Source organism: Ammodytes marinus (genome assembly GCF_949987685.1).
Source record: "Ammodytes marinus genome assembly, chromosome: 12".
NCBI lineage: Eukaryota > Metazoa > Chordata > Actinopteri > Uranoscopiformes > Ammodytidae > Ammodytes > Ammodytes marinus.
The window spans coordinates 8,810,878-8,828,291 of NC_137216.1; the positions used below are offsets into that span (position 1 = coordinate 8,810,878).

At 42.1% G+C, this 17,414-nt stretch overlaps 2 protein-coding genes across 2 annotated transcripts; one reads left to right on the forward strand and one right to left on the reverse strand.

Annotated features, from left to right (window-relative positions):
* Window positions 1–2,482: 2,482 nt before the first annotated feature.
* Window positions 2,483–2,746, reverse strand: akap19 (A-kinase anchoring protein 19; the record flags this gene model as incomplete). Its single annotated transcript, XM_080037791.1, has 1 exon — window positions 2,483–2,746. The coding sequence occupies one exon, from the start codon at window positions 2,744–2,746 to the stop codon at window positions 2,483–2,485; it is 264 nt and encodes an 87-aa protein (XP_079893917.1).
* A 5,759-nt stretch (window positions 2,747–8,505) lies between these two features.
* On the forward strand, window positions 8,506–12,809 carry mstnb (myostatin b). The gene is made up of 3 exons (XM_080037802.1): window positions 8,506–9,022; window positions 9,453–9,823; window positions 10,931–12,809. The coding sequence occupies exons 1-3, from the start codon at window positions 8,632–8,634 to the stop codon at window positions 11,309–11,311; spliced, it is 1,143 nt and encodes a 380-aa protein (XP_079893928.1). The 5' UTR covers window positions 8,506–8,631; the 3' UTR covers window positions 11,312–12,809.
* The last annotated feature ends 4,605 nt before the right edge of the window (window positions 12,810–17,414 follow it).

Here is a 17,414-nt window from a genome sequence, read left to right on the forward strand (position 1 = left end):
GGCCAGACACCAGCATTATGGCAACATCATTGACATACATCCTAAGACATAGATTGTCATCACCTGGTTTGGTGTCAATATTCTAAACGTCATGTAAAATAAAATGACTCAGCATCCTCTAGCATGTGAATTATAAAGACAATGTGCACATTTAATTGCATGAACCGACCAATGTCTGGCTCTCACTTTCCTTTCACACAGCCATTGGTTCTTTCACGTTCTATTGAAAAAATCCTTTGGGTTTTTAAAACCCAACATTCACAGAAAAACAGTTTTCAGATTTATCATTTCATCTGAATCAAAACAAATGGCACCAGATTAAGAATGAGGAATATGGCGTATGGAGAACAGTGTCTCCTCTAATCTTTAATGCGCTCGCAACATTTTTGGGGAAACATTAGTGCAAGTCATGTGTTGTGTGTTTTCAGAGTGATGCTTTTGGCGAAATGTTTCATAGCACATATCAAGTTTATTTTCAGAAATCATCCCCCAGCTCACTTTGACAATGCAGGTTGTAAACGGAGGCTTTGAACTAGCCATTAACTTTCAATAGAATGATGCTGCTCTTCACTAAAATAGTTTCAGGCAGCACTTAAATGGCAATGTATTGGTAAGACTTCCTCATACAATGTGACTCTATACATCAGCTGTATTTAAAGGTGCACTATGCAGTTTTAGAGGAGGGGGATTTGTTTACATGTGCAGAGCCTGCAGTTTGTTTACAAAATATAATGGTTCTACTAACTCTTCTCATTCTATCATCATAAATCAAAACTTAATTATTTTGAGGCACCTGGATCCAAATGTAAGACTAGAACATGTTTGTAAACAAATCTGTGGGCTCTATGGCTGTGAACCACAGAGGTGAAACAGTAACTTTTAAGGTAGATTTCTAACTTCAAACAGTGTTCCAGGGATCCAATTTTCACGTGAGGAAAGCTTATTTATTTAGTTATGAGAATATACCTAAGAAAATGTTCACTTCTCTGACACTCCCAAAGTTACAAAGTCCACCTTTAATTTGTACTGGCCAGTTTTATGTCAATACTGAAACACCGTTACTGCTATAAGATAAGACCTGGGGAGAAGGCAAGTGGAGAGAATACCCTGCCACCGTTTAATATGGCTTATCAGCTTGTGTTGAAGTATTCTTATGGTAGCTGTATCCAACTATTAAGTTGTTTCTTTTAATTACTACAACACCAATCAAAGCTGTTACCGCTGCAAATAGTTATGTGGCAGTTTAGGTGTCTGAATTTTGGGTAAATCCCGGGGACATCAGTTACTGTACCTGTGCACAAATGTGCATAGTGACATTCATTAAGAAATTAACCTCTATTCCAAATATATATCTAATCCGTCCCTTGGTAGGTATCGTCTCCATGTGTTATAGAGCAGCACCACACTATCTTGTTTTAACACAAACACACACACACACACACACACACACACACACACACACACACACACACACACACACACACACACACACACACACACGTGTTTTCCAGCAGGTTTGCATATTTCTGCTGTTGTCCTCCATAGGGCAGATGGCAGTATTTCTAAGTTGGGCATTGTACGATGACAGTGTTTACAAAAAAGCTAGGGCTAAAACGTTTTGCCAAAATCATGTGTTTTTTTTGTTTAGTTTATTTTTTTTAAACTCCGGTTCTGTTCACGAGCCAAATCCTTTCTGAAAAGTGTGTCAATCCTCTGTCATGCCCTGGTTTGCGCTGTGTGGCTGAGAGAGCAGCGGCTTGTGGGTCCTAATGTCAAAGTTCCCAAACTGTGTTTACGGCATGAACTGGAGTACAGGAAATGCACAATTTGTTCGCATAAACTCCTGGAGCCATTTTGAGGAGCCTGTCTGGTGTGGTTGAGGCTAGCTAATGGCAGTGGGACAGACAGATAGACAGGAAGATGCTTCTGGTTGCGATCCCGGGATAAAGGGTCTCCAGAGTAAAGGAGGATCTCCACTAGAAGAGCCTTTTGTCAGCCCTGGCCTTGTTTCTGACCTGGTGGTACCAGTGAGGGTTTTTTTCAAGTGGGAGCCTTTACCAAATGAAGCAATCTGCTTATGACTTCTTTGGTAAGAAGAGGGAATCCTGGTGTTGGTACAGCATCAATGAAGGGCATAGCCTTTCACTGGCAACGCTACGATTCCAGGCAATATCTGATAGGATTCCTTGTATTGAGTGACAGGTCCAGCCAAATAATTAAGGTCTGGGAAAAAGATGATATTCGACTGAAGACACTGGGTCTTCAGCACAACTCCGGCTTTTAATACAGATACTCACAGAAACATGGGCGGGATCAGGAAGGGTTTTTTTTAGGCTCAATAATCCAAGTATTATCCAATCCACAAGTAGGTCACTGACGGGTGGCTGCGTTCATGTCCCCGCTCTGGGCCGGTTAGATGTTTTTATTCTGAATGAGATGTGTTTCAGGCTTGTTTAAATGACATGTAGGAACCTCACGAGGGTCAGGGCACGTCACACTCAATGTAAGGGATGTCGCTGTATCGGCGGTCGACCTCCACCCACTGCTGCACGGCCCGGGCCACGATCTCTTCAGAGAGCTTGTGGGCATAGTCCAGCAGCACCGGGTTGACCTGAGAGGGGGAGATCTCGGCTGCCGAGCCCATCTCCGAGTGAACCAAGTAAGCTTTCTCGCCCTTGGATCCCTGCTCTGTGGAGTTGGCATCTTGGGCTAAGGAGTGGCTCTTCTTGGATTTAACGCACCCCATGCTCTGGCTGATGTAGCATTGATTTCCTTAAAGGGGAGGTGATCTTTTTCGTGGTCAGTCACACATCAAATGTCTTCATTTTGATTGTGGAAGTGAGCGGTCCAGTTCATCAAAGGGGAAACTCTGTGCTCCCCCCAACCCCCTCCGCAATCTTCTCTGCAAGCCAGCGGCCTATACACTCCTGTCATACACGCCAAATGTCATCCATGTCGAAGTTCCAATATGCCTAAGCGATCGGTATTACAGGGTAGAGATTGGCGATGTGGAGGGCTTAGTGGGGGGAACGGCTAAGAGGCCCATCCCTGTGTGGGTCTGGAGGGGCTGAAACAGTCCATCCTGCTCGCTCGCTGACTTGAATTCATCTCATCTCCAACTGCAGGGAGAAAAACAGTGGAAAGATTTCATTGAAACTGATTTCAGACACACCGGTCCATATGAGCATCACACATAAAAATACAACAACAACAAGGCATACATTTAGATTCATAACAGTCCACAAGACCAAATTGATTAATATACATGATAGACATTTGTTTCCAAATATGAGAAGTGTACCTTGTGTTACGTTGTGTGGGGTGTTATGGCCATTCTAATGACATTATTCGATTCGATTAATTGAGACATACATTTGTACATACATTTCCTCAAAACAGCATCAAAAGGTGGGAACGTTACTAGTCACAAACATCACTAAATGCCACCTGAAGCTTTTTGAATTTTTGCATTTCTATAGCTGCACCAAAAGTTGGCTGTATAGAGTGGAGTACGCTCTATAAAAGCACATAGCGCTGCATATCAACGTCATCACATAAATCATTCCTGATTATGTGACCCAAATATTTGACTTTGACTCGAATATGTTAGTAAACAAAACTGTGGGCCCTGCTGCTGTAAACCACAACAGTTGAAAAATGAACTTTTCGGTTGGTAGATTTCTAACTTCAAACAGGGTTCCAGGGATCCAATTTTCCTCGGAGGATGGTTTGTTTATTCAGATATGACAATATACCTTACACAATGTTCACTTCACTGACACGCCCAAAGTTACATAGTGCACCTTTAATAATAGTATCCCCCACCATACACCCAGTCTTACAATCTGACTCTTACACTCTTTTAACTTTCTAGAAAGCTCATGCATATACAGATTGAAGAGAAAAGGTGACAGTTAGTCCAACTTGTTGAGAGATAGGGAGAGGCTGGATCTCAGTGATTTATTTTCCATCAGAGGCTAATACCAGATGGCGTGTGGGGAAGGATTGGGGAAAGATTTTGACAGTGGCTGTGCGACCCTGGCGCCTGGTCAGGGCCTAACCTCGGAAGGGACGTTTTTAAACACGCACTGCACTGCCCCTTTGCACATCAAGTATTTCACTCATTCCCCCATCCCCATCCCCTCCCTCAGAGTGTGTTATGACTCAATCCCTTGGCCTATGTCCAATTGCATGACACAGGGATGTCTGTGTGATGCTGTTCTGTTGTAAGCCTGTGTGTCCCATCTGTTCCACTAGCCCAGCGTATAGCGTAGCAGCCTGATTCTACAGTGACAGCTCCTTTTCCAAGATTATACAGCAGGATTTAACACATGTGCTCCATTCAGAAAGCTGTAGGCTACACAACATGCAGGCCAAGCAGATCCAGGGAGTCTCCCTGTGTGCAAAACAACATTTGGATGTGCACACACACACACACACACACACACACACACACACACACACACACACACACACACACACACACACACACACACACACATCAACTAAAGGAGTGTCTGAACTGTCAAGAAATCAGCTGCCGGATCTGATGTTATATTAATGAGCTCAAATGTGTCTTAATGTTAATGTGCACCAAACTGTGTGAGAGAGAGAGAATCCATTAGCTGTCAGGCAGACTCATGGGATTTGGATTACACCTGATAATTTACTTACCAAGGGGGTAAAAACAAACACAGCAAGGAGCTTTTGTGCGTAGACCTTGTGTCTATCTTAATCACATGCCTGGTTCAATCAATGTAAAATAAAAATACCCAATATGTGCCTCAGTCAACACATTGTCAACAATAGTCCATCTATCCATCTATCTATTAGATACGAATGAACAAGTGATGTGATCCTGCCGAGCTGTACATACTTTTAAGAGTGTGGCAAAGGCGTCCGGTTTATCTCCAAAAAATATCCTGCGAGAGAAGGAATAAGCCAAGGTCGTTCAAGTGAAAAATTATTCAGACATCAGGTGGTGTCTCGCCGGTTTCTTCTGCTCTCCGCTCAGCTCTTCAAACAGCATCCGAACGATTTCAAGTGGGTTGTAGGCAACATGTAAAGTAAAAAAATAAAATAAAATAAAAATCTCAATTATTCCCCAAATTGCTTCTTGCCGGTTGTGTGGCTGTAGATTGAATAGCTCCACATCAGATTAAAATGTAATCCTAGGGCGAGGGGGAATCCCAGACTAGTGGAGCAGACGGCAGGCGACTGTTACCTTCAAGTCAGTCAACGCAGAGTGACGCTCCACAGCGGGGAAACAAGAAGACTGACTGAAGCGCAACCACACTCCACGGCAATTAGCGACATGCAGCAGCGCACAGGAGGAGAGAGGGAGAGATAGATAGAGAGAGACACAGAGAGAGAGAGAGAGAGAGAGAGAGAGAGAGAGAGAGAGAGAGAGAGAGAGAGAGAGAGAGAGAGAGAGAGAGAGAGAGAGAGAGAGAGAGATAGAGAGAGAAAGAGAGACAGAGAGAGAGAGCCCAGACGCTATAAACACTTACAGCGGCTCCGCACCGCCCAGGGCTGCTGCAACACTGACATCTGGCGGCCGAACGGAGAACTACTGCTTCAGAAAGAAAAAAAAAACCGTGAACGCACTGATCTGCAGTCTGTTTTCAACAGTGTTGGGATAATCATTGACTGTAAAAAAAAAAAAAAACATCATTCGTATTGATTTTTCACTCAAGTGAAACTGTTTAGGCCCATATGTGTGTCTGCTGTGTAAGCTAGCAGTTATGAGTGTTGGAGCCAGTGGAAGTAGGGTAGCCTATAGGCCTACTCTAGTAACTAAGCTACCTTTGGGTCATTTATTCAAGATCAGTGGACCATTTTACAGGTCGGTCACATGGGTTGAAGTCCTAATGACAAAGTAGTAACTGCAACTGTCAAATAGAGCTAAATGTCAAAAGTCTACATTATATAAGAACATCTATTTAAGCGGGGCACATAACTAGTTTTCTATGTAAGAAAGTGAGGGAGATATTTCTACAACAATATACAACATTACATCATCCACTATCATGATCATTAGGCCTACTGTCCAGGAGCACTGTCTCATGGTGGTGGAAAACCTTGATTGTCAATCCAGTACACAACCATAACACTAAACCCTTAAGCCAATATAATTACGCCGTTTTCTAAATGGTGTGGGACTAAATAAGAAGTGAACTAGTCAAAATTATTTTGACTTAAAATGTATCTCATAATGAACCTTTTTTGATATATCGCCCTGTAAAAAACTAAGCCTCAGTTGGATTAAGTTCATGCAGGACATTTTGAGTCACTATACGATAGCAATGATTTAAAACCTTTTGTTTCCTGTTGGAAATTGTCTTCAATGTAAGTTATATCAGTAGTAGGCAAACTTTAATAATATGATTATTCCAACTAAGTACAACCCCAATCCCGAAAAAGTTGGGACGTTATGTAAAATGTGAATAAAACAGAATGTGATCATTTCCTAATCCTTTTCAACGTGTATTCAATATAAAACTGTACAAATACATTTGTTTAAACTGGTAAACTTTATTTTCTTTTGTTAATATAGGCACATTTTAAATGTTGTGACTGCAACACTTTTAAAAAAAGTTGGGACAGGTGCATGTTTACCATTGTTTTACATAAACCTTTCTTTTAACAATACATTTTTTAAGCAAAATTATTTCCCGTTCTTGCTTTCTAATACAAATTCAGATGCTCAACATTCCGGGGTCTCCATTATGATATTTTGTGCATCATTATGCACCAAATCTTTTCAATGGGAGACAGGTATGGACTGCAGACAGGCCAGTCTAGTATCTGCACTCTGTTGCTATGAAGCCAAGCTGTATTAAGATGTACAGAGTTTGGCTCAGTATTGTCTTGCTTTTGGGACGTGCCTTCATAGATGTTGTCTGGATGGCAGCATATTGCTCCAAAACCTGTATGTACTTTTCAGCATTAATGGTGCCTTCATAGATGTGCAAATTACCCAGGTCATGGGCACTAATCCCCATACCATCACAAACGCTGGCTTTTCAACTTGATATTGGTAACAATCTGGATGGTCCTTTTCCTCTGGAGCTCGGAGGACACAAGGTCCATGATTTACACAAACAATTTGAAATGTAGACTACAGACCACAGCACACTGTTCCACTTTGCGTCAGTCCATCTCAGATGAGCCCAGGCCCAGAGAAGTCTGCAGCATGTGTGGATGTTGTTGATAAGTATGGCTTTCACTTTGCATGGTAGTGTCTTATCTTGCATTTATGGATGTAGCAACACACTGTGTTTACTGACAATGGTTTTCTTCAGTGTTCCATGGCCCATGTAGTAATATCCTTTATAAGATCATGTTATTTTTTTAATGCAGTGCCACCTGAGGTCATGGGCATTACATTTACATTTTGGACCTTGCCCCTTAGATGCAGAGATTTCTCTGGATTCTCTAAATATATTAATCATATTATGGATTGTAGATGGTGAAATCCTTAAATTCTTTGCATGAATGTTGTTTTTAAACTGTTGGTCTGTTTTCCTATGAAGGTTCTTCCCAAAATGGTGAGCCTCACCCCATTATTGCTTGTGAAGACCATAGAATTGGGATTGTAATTATTCAGCAAATGTTAAGTTGCACATTGACATGAAGCTTACATCAATAACATAAATAAATGTGTTTAGTGTAAGTGTAGTTTAGTTTGTTGCGTTGTCTTTCCTGTCTCTATTCATTTCTAACGCATTTATGCCTACTTAACTAACTGCTGTATTAGATGCCTTTGATGGATGCATGGATGGGAACTTGCCACATGGTGGCACCATCTTCTCATGTCATACAAGCAGGTTTTTACCAACAAGGATTTGAACAAATCTTGCGCTATGGAATTTCTTCTTTCGATATTTTATTCCTGTAGGCAACGGGAAACTTGACAGTTTTGGTTTTGTATGACACCATCAAAAGGGAATCTGATCTACGAAGACGATTTAAACTGGATTCAATTAGACATTTCATTTTTTCTCAAGAATAAAATGTCACCAAAACCAATCCAGACACATTTGCATATAAAATGTGTTTAATGAACATATCAGTTAACAGTTAAAAACGAAAATTTGACAAAAAATTAATTTTTAAAAAGTGTTTTAAAACAATCACAGCATTCACGCACTATAAACAATTCGCATTATTTTTCTTTTTTCATACTGTCTGATAGGCTATTTTTGTTTTCTTTCGATTGATATCATTTGAGGTTCATCACAATGTTAGATAAGCTATGACAGGCAGTCCGGTTTGCGCGCAGCTCGTTGCGCGATCACTGCGAGAAAAAATTATTTATCCATCTGTGGACACGTTCAGCACATCATGCTCACAGTCTTCGTCCCTCTATGGTTGGACAACGAAAAAAAAAATTAAATTCATTGTTGCCTATCCAGCCAATCATAGTTTTTGACGACACAAAACAGGCTAAAGTTGGAGTATAAAAAGGTGTGCGCTAATAAAGTATGATGCCTGTCAGTGTGGGACATTAATCCTAACCACAGTCCTGTCGCGCGTCAGGTCCGGCACACACCAAGGGATCTTTCTTTCTTATTTTCTTTATTTTTTCTTCTCTTTTATCTAAATCAAACTTCACACCTTATAGAGACGATGCATGTGTCTCAGATTGTGCTGTATCTTAGCTTTCTTATTGCTTTGGGACCAGTAGTTTTGAGCGAACAAGAGACGCACCAGCAGCAGCAGCAGCCCTCTGCCAGCAGCCCGGAGGACACGGAGCCGGAGTGCGCTACCTGCGAGGTCCGGCAGCAGATCAAAACCATGCGATTGAACGCTATAAAGTCACAGATTCTGAGCAAACTTCGAATGAAAGAGGCGCCTAATATCAGCCGAGACGTAGTGAAGCAGCTGCTGCCCAAAGCGCCGCCACTGCAGCAGCTCCTCGACCAGTACGACGTGCTGGGAGATGACAACCGGGATGTGGTTATGGAGGAGGACGACGAGCACGCCACCACGGAGACTATCATGATGATGGCCACTGAACGTAAGTCTTACATTTGATTTAATTAAATACTATTGCATGTTGGTGAGGACGCGCTCAGACTGGATTTTACGCGCAGGGCAGAGCGCACGGCAGACGCTCTCAGTGTAGGGTTTTCTTTAACAAGACGTTGCTTTACCAAGTTGTGATAGGCTATGGGGACCTAATACCAGTATTACCAATATTTTTAACAGTACTTGGGGTCAGTGCATTTTGTCAGACAGCGCGGATGGACATTGCGCACAGGGATTGTAAGGTTTTCTAAACTTTATTTGCCCATTGCCAGATAGAGAGCGATAGAGTGCGGGAGAGTCAAGTGTCAGGAGGGATGTTTACACCAGTTTATTTCTGTCTGTAAATTTCATTCGCATATGGTCACTACTAGAGAACGTAGAGAACTTTTTTTTTCTCTCTTTCTCCCGACTCTCCACAGCCCAGTCGATCGTGCAAGTGGATGGGGAGCCGAAGTGCTGCTTTTTCTCATTGACTCCAAAGTTTCAAGCCAACCGCATAGTGCGCGCGCAGCTCTGGGTGCATCTGCGGGCGGCGGACGAGGCGACCGTCGTGTTCCTGCAGATCTCACGCCTGAAGCCGGTCACGGACGGGAACAGGCACATACACATCCGCTCCCTGAAGATCGACGTGGGCGCCGGCGTCAGCTCTTGGCAAAGCATTGACGTCAAACAAGTGTTGATCGGGTGGCTGCGGCAGCCGGAGACCAACTGGGGCATCGAGATTAACGCTTTCGATTCGAGGGGAAACGACTTGGCTGTGACATCCACGGAGCCCGGAGAGGAAGGGCTGGTGAGTGGAGACTTTGTTTTATATTCAACTAAAACAGTATGGTCAGGTTTTGACTTTAAGTGATAATAAAGGTTGTTTTCATCTTTAAACGTAGGCCTACATGATTAAATAATGCTGGTGGCATGGTTGCAGAGATATTAAAGGTGCAGTATGTAACTTTGGGTGTGTCAGAGCAGTGAAAATGTTCTTGTGTATATTCTCATAACTGAATAAACAAACATTCCTCACAGTAAATTTGGATCCTTTGAACACTGTTTAAAGTAAGAAAGCTACCATAAAAGTTAGGCTACTGTTTCACTGTTGTTGTTTACAGCAGCCGGACCCACAGTTTTGTCTTTCAAACATATGTCTTACGTTTGGTTCAGGTGCCTCAAAATAATTTAGTTTAGATATATGATGACATAATTATTTAATTCTAAGATAAACATGTAGAATAAGTATGTTTTGTAAATTACCCACAGGCTCTGCATAGTAAAAAAAAAAATCTGATGAAAATGCTTGCTTCACCTTTAACTGAATTTAAGCTATGTATTATCCAAGACTCCATAACAATGCGGGTACATGCATGTTAGAAAAAAATATTTCTAAAAGTCCAATTTCTAATTTGGTTAACAAAGCATTTTGGATTCTCTTTTGAGCGTCCTACGGTTTTAGCTCTGGGCCTGCAGAGGTTGTGTTGTGCAGAGAGGCTTTGCAGAGTCAGCAGGTGAGAAGGAATCAAGATTTAAGACTTTTGAAAGTGATTAATCAACACAGGCTCCATGTAGGCACACACCTGTGTTTGGAAAAAGGCCCAGTCCTCAATAACCTCAAATCTTATTGCTTGATTACATAAAAGTTCACCTGCCCCACATTCCTTGAAGTATTCTGTGGCACCAGACTCTGAGGCAATTAGAATAGCTAGACGGCTGTGGTTAACCAACCGTCGGATGATTTAATTTCTTTAAAACTCAATGTTTCATAATATTACTGTGCCATGTTTGAAAACCAGCTGCCAAGGGGTCGAGGGCACTGGATGAAAGAAATGTCAGCTGAATGCTGTCATCCGCCTACTTTTTGCAAACTCGCTCTTTTTCAAAGCATTTACACAAACGTCTTTCCTTTCAGCAACCGTTCATGGAGGTAAAGATCTCAGAGGGCCCTCGGCGTGCCAGGAGAGATTCGGGCCTGGACTGCGACGAGAACTCTCCAGAGTCCCGGTGCTGCCGCTATCCGCTAACGGTGGACTTTGAAGACTTTGGCTGGGACTGGATTATTGCCCCGAAGCGCTACAAGGCCAACTATTGCTCCGGGGAGTGTGAGTACATGCACTTACAGAAGTATCCGCACACGCACCTGGTGAACAAGGCCAACCCCAGAGGGAGCGCGGGCCCCTGCTGTACCCCCACCAAGATGTCGCCCATCAACATGCTCTACTTTAACCGAAAGGAGCAGATCATCTACGGCAAGATCCCCTCCATGGTGGTGGACCGTTGTGGATGCTCTTGAGTGCGAGGGGCTGTGGCTCGGTCCGGCCTCCGACATCAGACTTATTGACACAACCAATCCACCAGTTCCAGTGCTTTCCTGCAGAACACGGTGCAATAGAACCCGAGTAGAGGCCACAAACAGCCCCACCTTCCCGCAGAGCAGCGCTTTCACAACCGGCATAGCTCTTACTTTTTCTTTCCTCCAGTGAAATCTTACCTGCAGAGGCTTAAAGTCAGATGAATGCAGGAACACACGAACACACACGTGCTGGATCGTGGAGTGAATGTAGACAGAAATAATCAAAACTTGTGTTCTCCTTTGTGTCGGTGTCCCGTGCTCTGTCCATTTATACAAACACAGCAACAGATTATACTGGTGCGCCATCTTCTCCACTTCACTCCACTCGTAGCCAACATATAAAGCTATTACACTTTTTGCTAAGCTATACGTTTGCGATAATCATGTCTCAAGTTATGTTTTCAGAGTGAAACCAGAAATCCTCATGGACTTTATGAAAGGGCTTGGAAAAGCTTAAATGGAGACTCTCTAGATTGATATTTCACAATAGTGGAACATGTTTTCCAACACATAGGTTCACAGGAGTCAATGAAAGTATGAACATATTTGATTCTACAGTGCAGCCTTGCGTTCCAATCCCCATACTTCCCTACTATTTAGTATGCCAGAAAAAGATTTAGGATGTCCCAATACATGCACGTCAATTGTAGTATGCTGAAAATACATAAATGCCCCACTAACTCCAATAGCATTTAGGAGAATGTCTTTATTCTTGACATAATGAAAAAAAAACTTCCTTATATGATTTATTTTCTCTCCTGTGGCCCTACAACTCTTCTGTACTTTGGTATAAAGTAAAAATAAAAAGTACGTATGTGATTTGGAACGCAGGGCAGGTTTTTTTAAATTCTGAGAATTTGGCGATGTCACTCCTGAGATCGTATTGACACAAAGTTGTTCCACTTGGGTGGAGTACCACTTTAGGTCTTGACAGTTCTTCATATACTCTAGCATACATCTAGCAGCAACATAACCAACTGAGAAGCGATCTTCTTCACTATCCAACAAAACAGCCTGACCTGCCCGATACACTTGAATTATTCTGATAGTAAATTCACATTACTGGACAGAAGGACTTGAACTGAAGGCACAAAGAATGCAGTCTACATATGAAAAATGACATGTGTTTAAGACAGAGAAAAATGGATTGTCTAAATGTATGAATGTTGTGATCACGCTTAAACTCTGTCTTACAAACAACGCAGTTTGCACTATGGCACACCAATAGAAATAATTGGTTGCTACAAAATTTGTAAAAACTGATTTTGATATGTTAGCTCATTTGTATTGTATACATATGCCATTGTTTCCATTAGGAGTTGCCTTTCTAAACCACTGTTGGTAAATGTATAGACCACCATGTAGCAAGATGACAGATGTAAAACAGCAACTCTATATACTTGTTTTAACAAATAAAGTTTCTAGCTTGTTTGTTGAGTTCAGTTTCTTTGAGTAGTTTGTTGATACACTACACTCAGACAGCATGCAATACACATTCCACCTCACAAGTATGCTCATTTTCTTTAAATCAAAGTTCAAAGGCTATACTGAAGCATTAAAGGTATATTTAATTGCAGACTCCTGTCAACGTAGAAGTAAAATCCTGGAATATACAGAAGATGCAAAATCTTCTTCATACACAATATGAAATTGACACTTACAATAGATTTAAAAGAAAAATTCTTTTAGAGCAGTTTCTGAAATGAATTAGGCTGATAGTGCTTTTGTCTCTATGGTGGCTTCAGTGATAGCTTAGTATCATTCTTCTGAGTCAGATCCAAACCTGTTCCACTGAAATCTAAACAGTAACATCGCAGCCCCATTTCACACTGTAGGAGCTCAGAATATGTTATCCTTCAACACATGGTGTGAACTGATAAGTTACAAAGGCTGGGTGTATAAGTATGTGGAGAAATGATAAGTTAAAAGGGCTGGGTGTATTGGTGTGTGTGGAGAAAACTTATGACAACACCACACTGTCTACCTGACACCTGCACAATCCCATCACCATAAGACTGTTTCATCGGGAGTGTAATTCAGCCCAACTTCCCTGACTTAGCTTCTTTCCAGTGAAGGCATGTTGAAAGTGTTGCAGTCTAATGAGAGGATGTGAACTCTGGCGTGCTCTGACAGCATGACCTATTGGACTGCCGGCCTCATTGAGGCTTGACTTCCGCCCAGTAGAGGGCGAATTGAGCACAGCCCCTGAGAGCCACTTCCTTTCCTGCTGAGAGCTGGAAAGCTGCCATGACCATCAGCCACAGCAGTGAACAGACTGCGGGTAAAGTGGATCCACAGAACTGCTTCTCCCCGGGGGGAGGTTTTTACATTCTATCCCTCTGTGTTTACTGGTGACGGGGGAAAAGTGTCTGAAAAGATCTGTCAACAACACTCTTCAGGAAAAGTAAAGGTTAAATCCAATATGAGCTGGATTCCTTATCGCATATTTAACAGTACAGGACCAAACCAATTTCTGATTAGTAATCTCCATCCTCATATATGTTCCTACAATTGTGCATGCACTTTTTAGGAGTCTAATACTATCCAGCAGTTTCCAACCATTTACTTTCACATTATTACTAATGACACGTCCTAACAATTTGCAATTGAAGAGTATCAACATGTCATTGCCCCCAGGTCCAATATATAAATGTCAGTTATACTTCTTTTCATAGCTTTACATTTTACAACGATGACTTTATAAATCCCAGTGAGGGTTTGAGGCATGTCTGACTATATATATTTAAGCTGAAAGGTAGCTGGAGAAAAGAACAAACAAGTAGAACATGATGAACCCATCCACATTGTTCTTTCTACTTGAGTTAAACATCCTATATCACTATGAACTGTTTTGATTATGTGATGTATATAATGCCCAGGTGCGTCATGTCATGTAATTCAGTCGTCTCTTGCAGTAAGTGCTGCTGTCTGCTTGTTTCAGGCTACTTTGTGAACAGGAGCTGGGAAACATTTTGACCGAGCATCCCTACATCTGTCATACGTGAGTCAGACCCAGGAGGACTGTATCCGCCAGCGACATTCCACCTCTGACAGGTGAGGAAGTGAGAGTGAGAGAACGGGAAGGATGTTAGGGGGTAAAGGAGTAGTCCAAGGCAGCTGGAGACCCCGTTATTGGACAGGATACTTGTTGTGTAAAGTTAATAGAATTTAAATGGATGGAATCTGTATTCCTCTTTAAGTCACCAATAATGAATATTCATTACATGTTGAGTGATATAGCTGCTTCATAATATTTGATCATAATATGAAAATAGATTTTGGTTATTGGATACTAAGTTATGAAACCACATTTTCGCAGTCCCCACCGTGTTCCAAATCTCAAAAAATCACATCTTATATTTATTTTTTGTTTTCCAGAAAAAGTGTAAAGCAAAAACTGTCAACAAAATTCAATGGGATCTATTCTCTAAATAGGTTATTAGGAACAGCAAGTATTTATCCAGAATAAAACATTTCTTAATGGTGCTTTGAGCTAAATAGGCCTACTCACGTCAGCATCCCAACATACCCACAATAAAAATGCTAGCATGCTGAGTTATACTATTTACCATGTTCACCATCTTAGCTTACCCATCTAATAATGATAATTAGTAGAAGGCATTTTTGGGATGTGGTGCGTATTGATTGAGACGAGCTGAACTTCATATAAAAGTACTTTCTTTCTCGGAAATGTTGAGTCTATTGTGATGTGGATATAACATACAGTTAGCTTGGCTCCGCCCGCCTGCCTACTTCCGCCCAAATTTTATTTTCCCTTCAGTAGTCAGTCTGGGGCTGGGGTGTAGTAGTGGGATCCTGCTCGAACAGATTTCTGAGTGTCCAATCAACAAACAGAGCGAGTGGCTGAGAACGATGATGTCGAAGTAGCGCTCCAGTTTCAGTTGAATGCTGCGTTCCTTTATACTCGGAAATGTCCGACTTGGTAGTTCCGAGTTCCGACCTCTCTGTGTTCCAGTGCCTCTGCTCGGGAAAGTATGGACGCCTACAACCTTTCTCATCCAAATAACTAAACATTAGGCTCTAGCAAGTTACCGTTGCCAGGTACCGGTAGATCCATAGACTACAATATGTAGTTAAGTCGGAAATTTCCGAGTTCCCAGTACAACTGGAATGCACCGTCAGAAGCCGGCTCATGACATACGTCACGACCAAACGTTATGCGATTGGTTGGCTGATACAGAGTGGCACTGGGCAGATCGAATAGTTTTAAACTTCAACAGACACCCGGCTCCAAGTGAGTGAACGTTTGCCAAATAGAGCAGTTCCAGACCTTCTGTACAAATGAAATGAAGTACGATGGTCTGGTAGCACCAGGCTAACATACAGTGGGCTGTGCAATCAAAAGTGTTGTGACGAGTTTTGGACCATTGTGTTCTTCCATTAAGAAAAATTGTGGCATGTTTGATTTAAAATTATGCTAGTGTGGATTTAATGATTATATCCTCTGTATTGATTTATTTGGAGGCATCATATATCCAGTTAAAGGTTTGGTATCATTGGTTTGCTCCAAATGATGAAAGTTTGAAGAGCATCATGATAAACACTACACTGCTAATGTATTAAAATAGGAAAAACATTTAATGAACATTCTGCCCCATGTCCTGTAGACTGTCCAAACACTAAAACAAGAATCCTTTTCCTCACTATTTTTCTAAGGGTCTACGTAGATAAGTCAGTTGGCCTTAAGGGGGGGGGGATGCCCTCTCGCAGACATAGTGCAGGGCCATGGACAAGGGGTGGGGAGAGACAAGGGACTTGCTACCTGCATCCAAAAACATCTGGACTCCTTAACAGATGTGCGAACCATACCATCTGGAGAAGTGTTTGTGCTGACAGATCGCTCTGTGGTAAAGGGCTTCCTCTACAACTGCATGGTTTAAGAGTGATGACAGATCAGGTTGTCAGACTATGAAGAGACTGAAGCAAATGCGTACGTGTTATTGGATATCATAAAATTTGTCCAGCATGAATGCAATGACATTTTTTACATACTGTAGTTCAGAGCCAAAGGTAAACTGCAACATATTTTCAGCTGTTTTTGGACCTCTACCATCAGTGTAGACATTCACACTTTAGTTTCCACTACATGAATATTTCTATATGATTTCTAGCCCACACAATAATACTACCAAAGCTTGGCTCTAGACAACTGAATCGCTGCCCTCTAATACAATTTATTCAGTGATTTGAACGGTTCTGGGGTTTTGCCCATTGTCAGCCTTTCCAATGATTAGAAAAATAAGTGACCCAATCATAGCTTTGAAGGCGACATTGAGAATAAGGATGTCCCCTTTCTACATAGCTAGTTAGCTGCCTTCCTCATAGCTTGCTACATTAACAAAAACCAGAAACTGAGAAATGTGCAGCAAAATCATGCCAACCATGGTCTGAGTCCACAAGATGATTTTAAGAGATAACAACTTTAAAATTCTGAGTGGTCGTTTGTTATTGGACTTCATGTCTGAACATGAGGATGCTCATAATTGTACGTGGTACCAGGGCACCCTAAGCTGAAGGTCGATGATCGATTTTGTGATCGTATCATCTGATCTGAGGCAGCATGTTTTGGTTACTTGGGTGAGGAGAGGGGTACAGCTTTCAACTGATCACCATCTGGTTGTGAGTTGGGTCAAAGGGTGGGGGAAGACTCTGGACCAACCTGGTCAGCCCAAATGGGTAGTGCGGGTGAACTGGGAACGTCTGGAGGAGGCCTTTATTCGAGAGATCTTCAGATCACACCCCCGGCAGAGATTTTCTGGCATCCCTCTGGAGGTTGGTGGCACTGAAACAGAGTGGTCGATGTTTAAAACTTCCATTGCTGTAAATGTGGCGGGGAGCTGTGCTCTCAACTTCTTAGGTGCCTCAAGGGATGGCAACCCTCGAACACAGTGGTGGGCAACAGTGGTAAGTCCGACTGATGAAGGACTCCTTCCAGGATGTTATCCCAGGGGACTCCAGTGGCAGTTGCAAGCTACCAACAGGCCTGAGGCACTGCAGCATCTACTGTGAAAGAGTCAAAGCA